At 41.9% G+C, this 17,189-nt stretch overlaps 1 protein-coding gene across 4 annotated transcripts in view; it reads left to right on the top strand.

Moving 5' to 3' along the window:
- Positions 1-17,189, top strand: part of ABCC5 (ATP binding cassette subfamily C member 5) — an 85,127-nt gene that overhangs the window by 27,198 nt on the left and 40,740 nt on the right. The window contains exons 3-8 of one of the 4 annotated variants that reach the window (XM_063131805.1): positions 868-1,025; positions 1,263-1,418; positions 3,991-4,138; positions 8,553-8,786; positions 9,941-10,114; positions 13,365-13,512. In XM_063131805.1, the coding sequence (XP_062987875.1) occupies positions 868-1,025; positions 1,263-1,418; positions 3,991-4,138; positions 8,553-8,786; positions 9,941-10,114; positions 13,365-13,512 (1,018 nt within the window). Of the gene's footprint in view, positions 1-864; positions 1,026-1,262; positions 1,419-3,990; positions 4,139-4,245; positions 8,091-8,552; positions 8,787-9,940; positions 10,115-13,364; positions 13,513-17,189 lie in introns of those variants that run through there. The other 3 variants (XM_063131804.1, XM_063131807.1, XM_063131806.1) reach the window with 3 other exon arrangements.

The following is a 17,189-nucleotide window of genomic DNA, read 5'->3' as shown; positions in this document are numbered from 1 at the left end:
AACACAATTACGAAATACAGTATAAAAAGCGCAACCAGAATAAAACCACACAGCAAAGTTGATTATAAGATTAAAATACAGAGTTAAAACAGTAAAATTTAAATTTAAGTTAAAATTAAGTGTTTAAAATTAGTCGTGGCCAAGCTGACTCCATTCAGATAAGGTTGTAGCTGTCCTATCAACTAAAGCTGATAAAATATGCTCTGGGCCACAGAGGTCATGTGAGCCAATAATGACAATGCTGGATCAATAAGGGCCCTCTGACTGTGAACGTGATATTTTAGTGGGAGTGCTACCCCATTAGAACAGGCTGAACACCATTCGCCCTAGTGGAAGAATCATCAACCAGTAATATCTCCATCTTGTCTGGATTGAGTCTTGTTTTTTTTTTTTTTGTCATCATCCAGTCCATTAGCACTGATTCAGGGCAGCTACAGCTTCATCTCATGAAAAAGAGGGCGTCATCTAAATACTGGAAACGCCTCAGACCAAAACTCTGGATGATCTCTCCCAGAACGTTCATTTAGATGTTAAACAGCGTGGGAGAAAGAATAGAACCCTGGAGAATCCTAAAGCGTGACTGCTAAATTGAGCAGTAATGTCCCAGCACCACCTTCAGAAAGTGGTCCATCTACCTCAGTATAAACTGCACTAATTGGCAGCAGCTCTCCAGGGTTTCAGACTGGAGTATTTTCCATCCCCATCTGAAGATATTAGGGATTGCACCTGGGACCCTTTGCTTGCAAAGCATGTGATCGACTATTGACCTGTGATCCTTAAGATGTGGCTCAAGATAGAAATAATGGCTTAAATCCAATTATTACATATTTTAAGGTGTTTTTAACTCTCTCTTTTTTTATCAAGCAGGTGGAATGCCAAGATGCATTGGAAACAGCTGCTCGGGCAGAAGGCCTCCCATTAGATGTCTTGACGAATTCTCACTTGGGAGTGTTGGATGAAGGTTATCACAAAGGGAAATATCACCATGGCTTGAACCTAATGAAACCCATTCGGACGACGTCCAAGTAAGACTTTGTGTTGTTGAACTATGGACACAGCTGGCCTAAAAATAAGAGTACCTAGATGTGACAGAAGCATGCTTGTGGGGAAAAAAATTGAAACTTTTATCTCAGAGATGGTGTTTGCATTCATAACATGATGCTTGCTTCTAGTATCTTTACTAATAAAAAACATTTTACGTTGGGATCCTGTGTTTTCCTCTTTTTCCTCGTTTGGTTATAATCTTTTCCTTCTGCTTCTAGACATCCACACCCACTTGATAATGCTGGACTTTTCTCCTTTATGACTTTCTCTTGGCTTACTCCTCTGGCGCGAATAGCCTACAAGAAAGGAGAACTTCTGGCAGAAGATGTTTGGTCGTTGTCAACTCATGAGTCTTCAGAGGTTAACTGTAGGAGGTATGAGTGTCCTACGCTGTCTTTATAGAGATTCCACTCACACAACACTGCCAGCTGTTGACAGAGCCTAGTTTAATGTATTGTGTTTCGTGGTGGTTGAAGGCCTTCGTCAACTTGCTCCCATCTATTTTTTCTTTATTTTGTTACATTTGTTTTTTTCTTCCTGAGCTTGAAGACCTGTTTAATTTTGTATGCTTGGTAAAAGTGTTGTTGTTGATTACCCTTCAGATATCACTTACCCACTATCTTAAATAGACCCTATCTTCTTTAATTTATATTAAATTAAATATAAACTGCCCAGAGAGCTCCGGCTATTGGGTGGTATAGAAATGTAATTAATAAATAAATAAATTAATAATAAATATAATGTGATGCAGAAGAGAGTGTTACCTGTCTTAGCAGCAAGGTGATTGAATTAAATCAAGATGATTTAAATCATGACCTTAGTCAGTAACAAAAAAAAAAGTCTGATTTAAATCATTGATTTTAAATCAAGTTTCCCACTGATACTTCTTATATTTCCTAAACCACACTGCTGATCTGATCACTGTTAAAGTACAATGAGAGTGTTACTGACATAGTTCCATTCTTACAACCAAGCTGTACACCTCTTTGTTGCATTGTGTTATATATTTTGCATAATGTCTTTTTTTTAACCTACAGAGGGGATGTCATTATGATATTCACTTATAAAGACTCCCTTTATGACCAGCAGCCGTGATAGTTTGTGAAGTTACATGTGGGGGTATTGGAACCTGTGTAGTGGGCAATTTTGCTTTCTTCTTTCCAGTGTGGCTTCCTCCTACTTCCTTCTGCCTTGGGCCATCCCCAAACTAAATTCAATGTCCATGACTGATAGATTTAAGTAAGGCCAGATAAGTTACAGGGCAGGCTAGAGCAGTTTATTTTCATGAGGTAAAAATGAAATGCCTATGTGGCATAAACACTCTTATTTGAGAAATGGTCGAATTTGGTTCTTCATTTTCATACAAAAGCCTCCTTCAATTCAGTGTATCTGATAGAGCAAGGAAGGAGAACTGCCAGCCCCATGGGCCTAATAAGGCCCGCAGGGTTCCCCATCTGGCCCCAGTCCCTTCTTCCCCTGGCCAGGCTCCTTCTGCCATGGAAGGAAAAGACATAGTTCCTTTTCTCATATTATTTATTTATTTATTTATTACATTTTTATACCGCCCAATAGCCGAAGCTCTCTGGGCGGTTCACAAAAATTAAAACCATCATAAAACAACCAACAAGTTAAAAATACAAATACAAAATACAATATAAAAAGCACAACCAGGATAAAACCACGCAGCAAAATTGATATAAGGTTAAAATACAGAGTTAAAACAGTATAATTTAAATTTAAGTTAAAATTAAGTGTTAAAATACTGAGTGAATAAAAAGGTCTTCAGCTGGCGACGAAAGGAGTACAGTGTAGGCGCCAGGCGGACCTCTCTGGGGAGCTCATTCCACAACCGGGGTGCCACAGCGGAGAAAGCCCTCCTCCTAGTAGCCACCTGCCTCACTTCCTTTGGCAGGGGCTCACGGAGAAGGGCCCCTGTAGATGATCTTAAGGTCCGGGCAGGTATATATGGGAGGAGGCGTTCCTTCAAATAACCTGGCCCCAAACCGTTTAGGGCTTTAAATGTCAATACCAGCACTTTGAATCGGGCCTGGACCTGGACTGGCAGCCAATGAAGTTGTAAAAGGACTGGCGTAATGTGATCTCGCCAGCCAGTCCCTGTTAGTAAACGGGCTGCCCTGTTTTGTACCAGCTGAAGCTTCCGGACCGTTTTCAAAGGCAGCCCCAGGTATAACGCATTGCAGTAATCCAAACGAGAGGTTATCAGAGCATGGATCACTGTAGCTAGGCTATCACTGTCCAGATAAGGGCGCAGTTGGTATATCAGCCTAAGCTGATAAAAGGTGCTCTTTGCCACTGAGTTCACCTGTGCCTCAAGTGACAGTTCTGGATCGAAGAGCACCCCCAAACTACGGACCTGATCCTTTAGGGAGAGTGCAACCCCATCCAGGACAGGGCAAACATCACCTTCTCAGTGCTTAGCAGGGGAAACACCTCTCTGATCAGTTGTTAATTGGAGATAAGAGCTTTTCTCTGTGGATAGAAATGGCAGGGCTAGAGGAGGAAGCCGCTGAGTGAATCAGTCCTGCTTCCTTCTAAATTGTGGCCCCCGAGAGCTTTTCTAAAATGGAATTCAGTCCTTCAGCTGGAAAAGGTTCATCACTCCTGTGGCAAGAGGCATTGATTCTATTCAGAGACTAACTGCAGGACTAACCTGCATATATTCACATGATTTAATATTAATTTAGGCTGGGTTTTTTTATGACCCAACCCCCACCCCACCCCGAAAAAGAAAGGAAGCCAGGTGGGTTCTAATTCTGACCTGTCAGGGCAGACACAAGCCAGAGTTCTAGTTGCAATCCATGCCCCCAACCTAGTTTTTTTTTTTAAAAAAAAACTCTTAGTGTTTCCCTTTTAAAAAGAAATCCAATTTTATTGGATTTTTATATATATAAAGATTCCTTAGATCTATGTTTTGTTCTGTCCCAGGTTAGAAAGATTGTGGCACCAAGAACTGCATGAATGTGGGCCTGATGACGCCTCTCTCCGAAGGGTTGTGTGGATTTTCTGTCGCACCCGACTCATCATTTCCATAGTGTGCTTGATGGTCACACAACTCGCTGGCTTCTGTGGACCAGTAAGTACTATCCATCCTTTTTCTAACATCCAGAGTGGGCTCTATCCCACGATGGCCAGAAATAATAAATTCAAGTTGCATTCCAGAGGACCTCCTAAACACTTTGATTAGTTAGAAACCTGCCTTGCAGTTTGCAGAGAAGAAATAGGCCTTCCAGAACGCTGCGAGAACCTTAAGGCTTTCAAACTCTTTCGTGTGTGTGTGTGTGTGTGTGTTGTATACTTTTATCGCCTGTAACAGGTGGCTGGATAGGGGAGGGCGATAAAGGTTTTTGGGTGAACAGAAGTTACCAATGAGCAAAGCATTCCTTTGTAGGTTACTTACTTTGGGTGGTCTCTGCAAGAAATGGTACGGAGCCCTGGTAGTAGGTGAATTCTTAAGGTCTCTAGGAAACAGAAATCAGAGGATTCTGCAGAGCTAGTGTTGTTTGACTCGTAAGACAGTTGGATAATTACCCTTTCAGTGGCATGATTGGAAGAGTGTTGCTGCCACTTCTAGTTGGTAATAAAGGCACAGCATTTAGAACTTATTCACAACATTTTCTTGTCGCCTGTTTGTTGCACATGCTGTGCAAGATTTACTCTTTGACATCTTGACTAAATCTATTCTCTACAAATTTCCCTTGAGGAGTAGGAGCAGTATTATTGCTTGTAGTACACATTTCACTGTGCTGTTAAGCGGGATGGTTCAATGCTTGGGTAAGTACAGCTGAGGTTAATGTTAAAAACAGTATTGTCTGTTGTCTCCTTTTATTTTATTTTTAAATTCCCCAACCCCACCCGTTTTCTTAAATCTCAAAAGTTTCCTTGCATTCCTTATCAAGAAGGAAGTAAATAGTTTTTCTTGGTATTTTTTTTTTTTGTAAATAGCTTGTGATGATGGAAATTAAACACTTGTAAGAGGTTTTATTGGATATGCTTTTAATTGCCAGTAAGAATGAGGTTTTAACAGAACCAAGAAGAGCTTCTGTCATTGTTTCACTACAGGGCCCTATGGATGCTCCTGCCTCCAGCAGAGAGTGGGCAGCAGGATTGTCCCTAATGTCATTTTTAGCCTCCCAATTCCAATCCATCAGGTCCAGAGTACAAGGCAACGAGGCGTCTGTGCTGCATTTGGACATATGTGACAACCTGTGCATGTCTTCCATTGTCCATTAATCTGTGTCAGCTGAATGAAGAACCCTCTGAATAGGCTCCATCCTTTGAAATGAGAGAGGAGTTCTTACCACCACTCTCACTACTTTGAAATTTGATTGCTGTCTCACTGGAATATCAGTGCTTTCCTTTTTTTCCCCCTTTTCTTTTTTTAGTCCACACACATCTTTTCGTCTGAGAGTGGTGCCTGAAAAACACCTGGTTTGCCCTTTTTGTTTTGTTAAGTAAAGGTGGTGCATTTTTGAAAATGGTTGTTCTCATCCTAGGATCCATAAACATGGTATGTTAGTGGGAAGTAGCATAATGGGGTTGTTTTAATTCCTCGTGGTAATTAAGCCTTGTTGCTGTTCATAAGCTCTTTGATTATCCACGTTTGCAGTCCTCCTTTAAAGAAAAACGTTCTCTGAAATTTATGGCCTGGCACTCTCTTCAAACTTACATTTGTCCTTCATCCAGTTGAGACAGCTTACTTTTTTTTCTAACAGCTTCAGGATTCTTCCTCTCTTTTTTAAAGTGGTGATTCTCTTTTGAGATGGCTGCTAAACCTTTCACGTTCAGGTGTGAGGCAAAGACTTCTTGCCCAGTCCTCCCAAGGTTCATAAATCTGGGCTTGGATGATGAAGTACATCCAGCGTGGTAGCTCTTGTTTAATTTTTGAAGAGGGTATTGTGGGCTTGTGGGAAGGTGGGGTTGAATTGGGGGAGTCCTTTCAGGCAAGCCTCCCGCTCTTCCAGGTCCGCTCCAGTCACAGCTTGCTTTGTGCTGTAAAAGGCTGGATGAGGTCTGGGGGAATCTTTCTCTGTAGTAGAACCAATGACAGAAGCTGTTCTTTAGAATTTCCAGGATGGCTGTATTCTGCGATCAGAATGAGACAGTCAAGCTGGGCAGAATCCCAACGCCAAGATGAAAGGTAAGGTGATGTTTATTCAATGGGAATGCTTAAGACAGCCAGCAAGTGAAAGGAGATCTACTGCCGTGATACTCTCAGGCGTATGTCCCCATAACTCTGCTTGTTTTGGTAGCTAGAATCTTTATAAAATTTTGTATGCTGGTATTCTCTCGATGGCTTTACCAAACCCGATGTTTTACGATTGCAACTGTTGTCTCTTTTTCCCTTTAATATTTCTAAAACGACTCTTCTTCAAGCCTCTTTTTTAAAAAAATTAAGAGTAAGCGACATCTGTTGTTCTTCATTGGAGTTGCTGATTCTGTGTGCCAAAAAAAAGTTACACTCTAAATAATTAGGGGAGAAGAGAAGTCCTGTTGGTGTTGCACCCGTCCCCCCCTGGAGACTTTTCCTCCTGTGCCACGCTGTATGAGAAAACATTGGCAGCATTTGGCAGTGTATTGTGGTTATGATTCGAGAACGTAAAGCAGGGAAGGGTTATTGGCCCTTCCAGTGACTCAGTTGCCTTTGTTGGATTGAATGCTAGAAAAGAATTGGAGGTTCGTTTTGCTAAGTCACAGCAAACCCAGCTACAGAGCCAAATTACACCTCGAACACAGAGAATGTAAAATAAACCCAATGGAAGAGAAAGCTGGTATAGCATGACCTTGGAACGTGAGCTGTTGCACTTTGGTCCAGGATTTGTGAACGGTTCTTTTTTCTTTTTTAATAGTCACCTTGGGAATATGATGGACATCTGGCTTTTCACGTATGCGTGTGAAAATTCACGGGGGAAATGCTATACTGCTGAATTCTCAATTATGGCATTCAGAATTGACCGCCTCAGGACTGACATAGTCGTTCTGCCTTCATATATTTATTTTTTTTAAAAAAAAAAAATCTATCACTTGATTCTGGGCTTTCGCAGCTATTAACTTTGCTTGAAGCAGTCTGCTTTCATTTCCCATCCGTTCTTGTGTTGCACAGAACTCTGATTTGCAAAGCCGGTTTTAGTCAAGAGGACTTCCCATGGACCCTGAAAGCCGTCCCAAACCACTTGCTTGGTTTCAGATTTTTGTGGTGGGCAAAGTTGCGCCTTGGCTCTGATTAAAGAACCCTACGCACCAGGATCTGTAGGCGTCGTTGTTGGAAAAGCTCAGCTGGGCAGCCTTGCTATAGCAAACTCCTGTTAAATGAAATGTGAGCACCTCCCTGGCTTTGAGAGGCTTCCTGACTAGCTGTGCAAGTCTCAATCTTCCTTGGACTTTGTAAACAAATATCGGTTCTGCTTTTTCCTGTATCATTTAATTCGTGTGTGTATGTGAAGCTGAACTTGATTTTGTGTGGGAAGCCAGACTGTATGTTTGGATTCAGGTCTTGTATAACTTTCCTTGTGCATGCAGATTGTATGTTTTCCACAATACTTTTCTTTTTTTTCCCCTTCTCTTTTTTTCCCTTTTCTTTTTTCCTTTTTGTACGGTGTTCGTGAGATGTTATTCATTTTAACATGGTGGTACTTTTTTTTAAAGAGATAAATAAAAAAATTACTGCTTCCAATTTATTAGTAGTTAATATTGCTGATAAACATGAGTTCTTACGCTGCGCAATACCTTTGGACAACCCACATGATGGGAATTTGTGGCTTTGGGGCTGTTTTTCTCTTTCTGCAGGTGGTGTGTGAAATGTGATTCCTGAGGTAAAATTGTTTTTGTCTTTCAAGGGGGGGAAGGCCAGGGAGGTGAGGGTAAAGGTTTGTCTTTTCTTTTCTTTTTTAAACCGGTAGTATCGCCTTATTTTTTCTTAATCTTTTTTGGGCTGCTTGTCCTTTTCTTTACTATTAAACTGCTCATGTTTATTTTCAGGAATGTTTTGCAAAATGTCGTTCTCACACTCTTCCCCAGTTCAACTGTAGGTACATTTGTTCCTTTTTATCAAATAAGCACGTTTGAAAAAAAAAAAAAGAATAAAAAGGTCTTAATGTCATGTAAAGGAATATATCTTTTTAATATGCTCAGGTGTTTTTTTTTGCATAAGTACAGATTATTATAAAGCATATGACGATGATGATGGATTGCTGCAGCTGTCAGGTTTATGTTAAGTTAGACGATGTGAAGGAGCAATAGTTTGGTATATGGAATTGGGACGCTCCAAATTATCCCCCCTCTCTTCTGCTTGCTACATTTCATTTACTGCTTGATTTTAGCTGGGTGTTCTACAACAGTTCCAGTTCTTACGTAACCAAAGATTTCCTATTAATATTACAAATTGTTCCCGGAAACAACTTAGGCTCCTTATTTCTAACTTAACATAAAACAATTGAATGGTTCGTCTAGCATATTGGGGTGTTCATGCAAGTTTGCATTTCTTCCTGTAGGCATTTGTTGTGAAACACCTTCTTGAATACACGCAGCAAACGGAGCCCAACCTGCAGTACAGCCTGTTCTTAATTTTAGGCCTCTTAATGACAGAAATAGTGCGTTCCTGGTCCTTGGCTTTAACCTGGGCTTTAAATTACCGTACTGGGGTCAGACTGCGCGGAGCTATCCTTACCATGGCTTTTAAGAAAATACTGAAGCTAAAAAACATCAAGGAGAAGTCTTTGGGAGAGGTACGTTGAAATGCATCCTTTCGCCACTCAAGCAAAAGTCTTTCAGGGAAGTGGGGAGGGGGATCTAGGCATACTCTGAGTAAGGATGGGGCAGGAGTTCATTTTGTTGGCGTTTTAATATGAACGGCGTGGGGCCAGGGTTCAGAGTTAAATTATGGAACTCACTACCACAAGATGTAGTGATAGCCACCAATTTGGATGGCATTAAAAGGGGGTTCGATACGTTCCTGGAGGCAAAGGCTATCAATGGCTACTAGCCCTGATGGTTGTGTGCTATCTCCAGTATTCGAGGCAATAAGCCTGTGTACACCAGTTGCTGGGGAACATGGGTGGGAGGGTGCTGTTGCACTATGCTCTGATAACCTCTCGTTTGGATTACTGCAATGTGTTATACGTGGGGCTGCCTTTGAAAATGGTCTGGAAACTTCAGCTGGTACAAAACAGGGCAGCCCGTTTATTAACAGGGACTGGTCGGCGAGATCACATTACACCAGTCCTTTTACAACTTCATTGGCTGCCAGTCCAGGTCTGGGCCCAATTCAAAGTGCTGGTATTGACATTCAAAGCACTAAACGGTTTGGGGCCAGGTTATTTGAAGGAACGCCTCCTCCCATATGTACCTGCCCAGACCCTAAGGTCATCCTCAGGGGTCCTTCTCCGTGAGCTCCTGCCAAAGGAAGTGAGGCAGGTGGCTACCAGGAGGAGGGCCTTCTCTGCTGTGGCACCCCAGTTGTGGAATGCGCTCCCTAAGGAGGTTTGCCTGGTACCTACACTATATTCTTTCAGACGCCAGGTGAAGACCTTTTTAATCTCAGCATTTTAACGGTCTATAAATTTAATTTTAACTTTGCTGTTTTAAATGTGTATTTCTGCGCTGCTGCTAATTTTATCCTGGTTGTGCTTTTATATTGTATTTTATATCATGTTTTTATACTGTTTGTTTTATACTTTGAATGGTTTTAGTTTTTGTGAACATTCAGCTGTTGGGTGGTATAAAAATGCAAAAAAACCCAACAACACCTAACCTAGCCTAATTCACACTGCCTGAACTAATGTAATTTCCAAATAAAAATGTTGTATGTTAATCATACAAAAAAATAAATAATATGAAATAAAATAAATCTATGTTCTTTCATTTGCATTGTCTATTTCAGCTCATAAATGTATGTTCCAATGATGGACAGAGAATGTTTGAAGCTGCAGCTGTGGGCAGCTTGTTGGCTGGAGGTCCTATTATTGCCATCCTTGGCATGGTTTATAACGTTATTATTCTGGGGCCAACAGGCTTCTTGGGATCAGCGGTCTTCATCCTCTTCTACCCAGCCATGGTGAGTAGGGAGCTGTGAACAAAGTGAACACTACCTGTTGCATAGGGAATGAAAAGAGTGCTGCAGGGAGTTCAAGCAGAACACACGTTCTCTAGTGAAACAAGCCCGGCCTCTTCCTTACATTTCTTGCAATGGTCAGCAATATTTTGCAGGCTTACTTAGGAAAAGTAAGCCTATTGTGCGGTATAAAAATGTAATAAATAAATAAATAAATAAAGTAAATAATAAAAGGCAGAAAACTGCTCTAGCACTCTGAAAGCAAAGGAGAAGGAAACATTGAATGAACTAACATTGAGAGGCACAATTCAGCATCCCTGTGCTGACTGGACACTCTTCCTATGCAATCAATTATTCTCAAAGTGAGCAATATTCAAGATCATTTTGAATCCTTGGTCATGGCAAATGTGCCCAGCCTACAAAGACACTAAATAATGATACCACAACCTATTTTCAGGCAATGACCAGGTTTGGACGATATTCTGTGCCTTGGTTATTTAATGTACGAGGAGCCACAGCACCTGTAGGCGCCATTTTGAATATACAACCATCACCCCTTGGCAGTGGTTGTGGCGTGTGAATCCACCATGCGTGGGTTATGCGAAGGCTAAACAACCCTCACATAAACATTAAACAGACCATGGGTTATGCAAGGGGTGTTTAACCGGGTTTACATGACATGACAACCGCTGAGTGGGGGTTACATAATCAAAATGGTGGCCTCATATGCCCTGCATGTGCCTCAGCTTCACTCTGGGGCTGTTTTGTAAGGCGATCAGCCCCCAAATGTAGATTAAACAAGTGAAGTATGCTGCGTATTTCTGTAATTTGAATGGAGACGTTGCCTTCTCAAATATTACCACATTTTCCAACCCCCAAATGCTACGTTTTACTGCACTGTCTATGTGGTTTAAACTACTTTCTATTTTAAATGACTGCCTGGACCTAAAGTGTGACTTGCAAGAGACCCTACCTCGATTCAATGGAACTGAAAGGGAAGTCCAACAAAATTCATGATTAAATTTGCATGCCGTTGAGAACTAGCTGCACCTTGTTTCAAATCGTTATGAATGTGGAATAAAAAGCAGGATATAACACTGTGAAAGCAGTATATGGAATGTGGATTGTGCCCCAATAGATATCAGTAGTATTGAAGCATTACAGTAGTGTAGATCTAGCCACTGTTGAGCATGCTTGGATATCTTGAAAACTTACATAAGAACATAAGAAGTGCCATGTTGGATCAGACGATAGGTCCGTCTAGTCCAGCATTCTGTTCACATAGTGGCCAACCAGCTGTCAACAGGAAAACTGTCAGGAAACCCACAAGCAGCACATGAGTGCAACAGCACCCTTCTGCCCATGTTCCCCAGCAACTGGTGTCTATAGGCTTACTACCTCTGATACTGGAGGTTTTTGTTGTTTATTCGTTCAGTCGTTTCCGACTCTTTGTGACTTCATGGACCAGCCCACGCCAGAGCTTTCTGTCGGCCGTCGCCACCCCCAGCTCCCCCAAGGTCAAGTCTGTCACCTCCAGAATATCATCCATCCATCTTGCCCTTGGTCGGCCCCTCTTCCTTTTGCCTTCCACTTTCCCTAGCATCAGCCTCTTGCCCAGGGTATCCTGTCTTCTCATTATGTGAGGTACTGGTTCCTCTCTATTCGGCCCTGGTTAGGCCTCATCTAGAGTATTGCGTCCAGTTCTGGGCTCCACAATTCAAGAAGGACGCAGACAAGCTGGAGCGTGTTCAGAAGAGGGCAACGAGGATGATCAGAGGTCTAGAAACAAAGCCCTATCAAGAGAGACTGAAAGAACTGGGCATGTTTAGCCTGGAGAAGAGAAGATTGAGGGGAGACATGATAGCACTCTTCAAATACTTAAAAGGTTGTCACACAGAGGAGGGCCAGGATCTCTTCTCGATTCTCCCAGAGTGCAGGACACGGAATAACGGGCTCAAGTTAAAGGAAGCCAGATTCCGGCTGGACATCAGGAAAAACTTCCTGATTGTTAGAGCAGTGCGACAGTGGAATCAGCTACCTAGGGAGGTTGTGGGCTCTCCCACACTAGAGGCATTCAAGAGGCAGCTGGACAACCATCTGTCAGGGATGCTTTAGGGTGGATTCCTGCATTGAGCAGGGGGTTGGACTCGATGGCCTTGTAGGCCCCTTCCAACTCTGCTATTCTATGATTCTATGATTCTATGTGGCCAAAGTACTTCAGTTGATACTGGAGGTAGCATGGAGCTATCAAGACTAGTAGCCATGGATAGCCTTCTCCTCCAGGATTTTATCTACCCCCCTTTTAAAGCCATTCACATTGGTGAACATCACTACATCTTGTGGTAGTGACTTCTATAGCTTGTCTATGCGCTGTGTGAAGAAATAGTTCCTTTTATGATTACATGTTTGCATGATCTACATATTTAGGAAGGAGAGAGGCCAGAAGGTTTGCTTCAATCAAATGTGACTAATTTCTTACATGAGTAGCCATTACTTCTTGTGAAGGAGAAAATTTGCAGACTACGTGTTGATAGTCACATATGATTATTGTGCATGGATTTATTTATCAGTAGCACACATCAGTTACAGCACAAAGACAACAGCTGCACAAGTAGATACGATTCCTAATGCATACCATACAAAAGATGCTCTAAAGAGGTATAAAATTATACATTCTAAAAAGACTGTACCCCATATAATAAACTATATTAAACATAAACCACAATATCTAACCAAAATATACACAATATGTACAGTTTAAACATTCAATATCTAAACAATATTTAACACCCATTACACTGAAATACATACAAAAATAGAAATTATAAAAACAGTACTCCAAAATACCATAATCATATGAAAAAAAATTAGTTAGGAAATTGTAACTTTAAGTAAGTGGAACGAAAGATTTCTTCACGGTAGCTTTCATGAGTTCCTTGTGCTGTTTTTTTGTCTCTTAATAAGCAGGACTAGTGCCCTATGACTTGATGCTTTCAGGTAGTTTCATTGCAGCCCCTCTTTGGCCAGGTTCAGACAACACGCTTAAGCAGCATGGTTTAGCGTGTTGTCTGAACCAGGCCTTTTTCTCCCGGGGAAACCCCTGTAGAAAAGCATATAGTAGTACAGCAGATAATGCTTCTTCTTCCCTATGCATTGAACAATGTTTGTGAAGCTTTTCCCCCCCGTCTATGCTCTTTCTTGTTTGAGAAGAGCATGTGCTTTCTGTTGTGTTTTACGGTGCCTCTTCTTTCAGATGTTTGCGTCCCGCCTGACAGCTTATTTCAGAAGGAAATGTGTGTCTGCAACTGACGAACGTGTCCAGAAAATGAACGAAGTTCTTAACTACATTAAGTACATTAAAATGTATGCCTGGGTCAAAGCTTTTTCTCAGAATCTTCAAAGTGAGTGTCAGTTTTCTTTCTTTATTGCCTGGTTGTAAGTCCCTTCCTCTCATCTCTCCCCACCTCAATATCTGGCAGCACAGAGGATCATACAAGATCAGTCAGTATTCTGTTTCTGTTACTGCTGGGCATGGAAGAGGGAAATAATTTGATTTTCCCACTCTTATTTTTTAATCAATTTTAGTTGTTTCTGTAAGCTGCCTTGAGTGCTATTTTTGGGTAGAAAGGCGGGGCACAAATAAAATATTTATTTATTTATTTATTTATTTATTACATTTTTATACCGCCTAATAGCTGAAGCTCTCTGGGCGGTTTACAAAAATCAAAATCGTGAAGAGCGTAGTAAAACAGCCAACAACCTAAAAAACACAAATACAAAATACAATATAAGAAGCACAACCAGGAGAAAACCACACAGCAGAAATTGATATAGGTTAAAATAAGAAATTAAAACAGCAACGTTTAAATTTAAGTCAAATTAGGTGTTAAAATACTGAGAAAATAAAAAGGTCTTCAGCTGACGACGGAAGGAGTGCAGTGTAGGCGCAAGGCGAACCTCTCTGGAGAGCTTGTTCCACTGCCGGGGTGCCACAGCAGAGAAGGCCCTCCTTCTCTGGCTCTCCCACATTAGAGTTATTCAAGAGGAAGCTGGACAACCATCTGTCAGGGATGCTTTAGGGTTGCTGCATTGAGCAGGGGCCTGGACTCGATGGCCTCTAACTCTGCTATTCTATGATTCTAGTAGTTACCTGCCTCACTTCCTTTGGCAGGGGCTCACGGAGAAGGACCCTTGTGGATATAGCACTTGTATGGCTGATTGTGGAGTAAGAGAGAGGCCACACAAACTTAATATATTCTAAATGGATTAAATTTTAGCAATTACAACAGTATTAGCAATTTTATAATGAGAAACCTGATCATATTATTATTATTACGATTGTTATTATTAGAATCATAGAATCATAGAGTTGGAAAGGGCCTAAAAAGCCATCGAGGCCAACCCCCTACGGCCTGGTGGCTTGCAAACCATGGATGCCTGCAAAAGCTTCTGGGTGAATGGCAAACTGTTATTTTGCTTCTGTACCAGTCAGCAACATTCCTTTGTGTTATGGGAAGATGAGTCAAAGCACAGTTACAGTGATCTCATGAGAACAGCAAATGTCTTATCTGTGTAGCTTCGTACTGTATCTGGAAGTTTGTTAGAGCTTAAAGATTCCAGCCTCTTCATCCAATTAGTAAGTGCACCTGGGTGAAGGAGATCGTTATGTGTGTGTGCCAAAGAACTGTCAAGTAATGCCTTGTTTATTGCAACCTGTAACCAAATGCTGTAGATTCTTATGATGAGAAGAGCTGCTTTGTTGTTAATCCACATGTATGATTGATCACTCCCTGGACTTGGCAGCAATGCCAAGTTCAGTTATACTATAACTGAACTTGTGCCCAGTGGGTGATCATCTAGATTTCGCCCAAGGGTCTTCTGTGCAGGAAGCTTTCTCAGCCTAAGGAAAGGAAAGGAACCTCTTGTGCAAGCACTTGAGTCATTGCTGACTCCTAGAGGGACGCCTGCTTTCGCTGACGTTTTCTTGGCAGACTTTGTAGCGGCTTCCTTTCCCCTAGTCGCGGCTACCTTTCCCCCAGCTAGCTGGGTACTCATTTTACCGACCTCGGAAGGATGGAAGGCTGAGTCGACCTGAGCCGGCTGCCTGAGAACCAGCTTCCGCTGGGATTGAACTCAGGCCGTGGGGAGAGTTTCGGCTGCAGTAACTGTCGCTTACCACTCTGCACCACACGAGGCGCTAGTCCGTCTTTGTGTAGAATAGGCTTGTAATGCGCTGAAATATTCTAATAATAAAGACTGTCTCCTTGTAAGCAAACCCTGAATCTGAAATACTTTATCGCCCTGACAACCCTGAAAGAACCTGAAACTCATGGCTGGAGTTTGAAGGAGCGAAACACCTACTCAGTGCAGGAATCTACCTTAAAGCATCCCTGACAGAAGGCCATCCAGGTGCCTCTTGAATGCCTCTAGTGTAGGAGAGCCCACGACCTCCCTAGGCAATTGGTTCCATTTTGTAAACCGCCCAGAGAACTTCGGCTATGGGGCAGTATATAAATGTAATAAATCAAATCAAATTGTCATACTGCTCTAACAGTCAGGAAGTTTTTCCTGATGTCTAGCTGGAATCTGGCTTCCTGTCACTTAAGCCCATTATTCCGTGTCCTGCACTCTGGGAGGATCGAGAAGAGATCCTGGCCCTCCTCTGTGTGACAACCTTTTAAGTATTCGAAGAGTGCTATCATGTCTCGCCTCAATCTTCTCTTCTCCAGGCTAAACATGCCCAATTCTTTCAGTCTCTCCTCATAGGGCTTTGTTTCCAGACCCCTGATCATCCTCATTGCCCTCCTCTGAACACGCTCCAGCTTGTCTGGATCCTTCTTGAAGTGTTGTGCCCAGAACTGGACTCAATACTCAAGATGAGGCCTAACCAATGCCTAATAATAATAATAATAATAATAATAATAATAATAATAATATAATTATTATTTATTACACTTATATACTGCCCCAAAGCCAAAGCTCTCTGGGCGGTATACAAAGATTAAAAAGACTGAACATTTAAGAAAACAGATATACAAAATTTTAAACCCATAAAAGCATAAAACAGATAATATACAAAATTTAAAAACCATAAAACAGATAAAACACAAAGACAATATCCATTTAAACAGATATTGATCTGGGGTCAGTTAGAAAGCTCAACGTATGCTGTTAAATGCCTGGGAGAAGAGAAAAGCCTTGTCGTGGTGCCAAAAAAATCACAGCGTTGGCGCCAGACGAGCCTCGTCGGTGAGGTCGTTCCATAATTGACACCCCACCCCTTGAAAAGGCCCTCTCACTGCTATCCTCCAAGCTTCCCTCGGAGTAGGCACCTAGAGGAGGACCTTAGATGTTGAGCGTAGTGTATGGGTAGGTTCGTGTCGGGAGAGGCATTCTCTTTTGTGTCGGGAAAGGCTTTCTCCGCTGTGGCACCCTGGTTGTGGAATGAGCTCCCCAGAGAGGTCCGCCTGGCGCCTACACTGTATTCTTTTCGTCGCCAGCTGAAGTCCTTTTTTATTTTCTCAGTATTTTAACACCTAATTGAACTTAAATTTAAATGTTGCTGTTTTAATTCTGCATTTTAATCCTATATCAATTTCCGCTGTGTGGTTTTATCCTGGTTGTGCTTTTGATATTGTATTTTGTATTTGTGTTTTTAGATGGTTGGTTGTTTTATTAGGTACCTCATGGTTTTAATTTTTGTGAACCGCCCAGAGAGCTTTGGCTATTGGGCGGTATAAAAATGTAATAAATAAATAAAATCCGATATTGTGGTCCCAAGCCATGTAAGGGCTTGGGACCACAATATTCTTTGCCCTTGGTATAAATAATAATTTAAATAATTATATCTTGTTCTTCTATAATATGAGCCTTGTGTGGCGCAGAGCGGTAAAGGAGCAGTTTCTGCAGCTGAAACTCTCCCCACGGCCTGAGTTCGATCCCAGCGGAAGCTGGTTTCAGGCAGCCAGCTCAGGTTGACTCAGCCTTCCATCCTCCAGAGGTCGGTAAAATGAGTACCCAGTTAGCTGGGGGAAAGGCCATCACGGCCGGGGACGGCAATGGCAAACCACCCCGCTAT

This window comes from Elgaria multicarinata, chromosome 8, assembly GCF_023053635.1.
Source record: "Elgaria multicarinata webbii isolate HBS135686 ecotype San Diego chromosome 8, rElgMul1.1.pri, whole genome shotgun sequence".
Classification (NCBI taxonomy): Eukaryota; Metazoa; Chordata; class Lepidosauria; order Squamata; family Anguidae; genus Elgaria; species Elgaria multicarinata.
The sequence above is the reverse complement of the archived record's forward strand: the minus strand, read 5'-3'. Positions and strand labels throughout refer to the sequence as shown.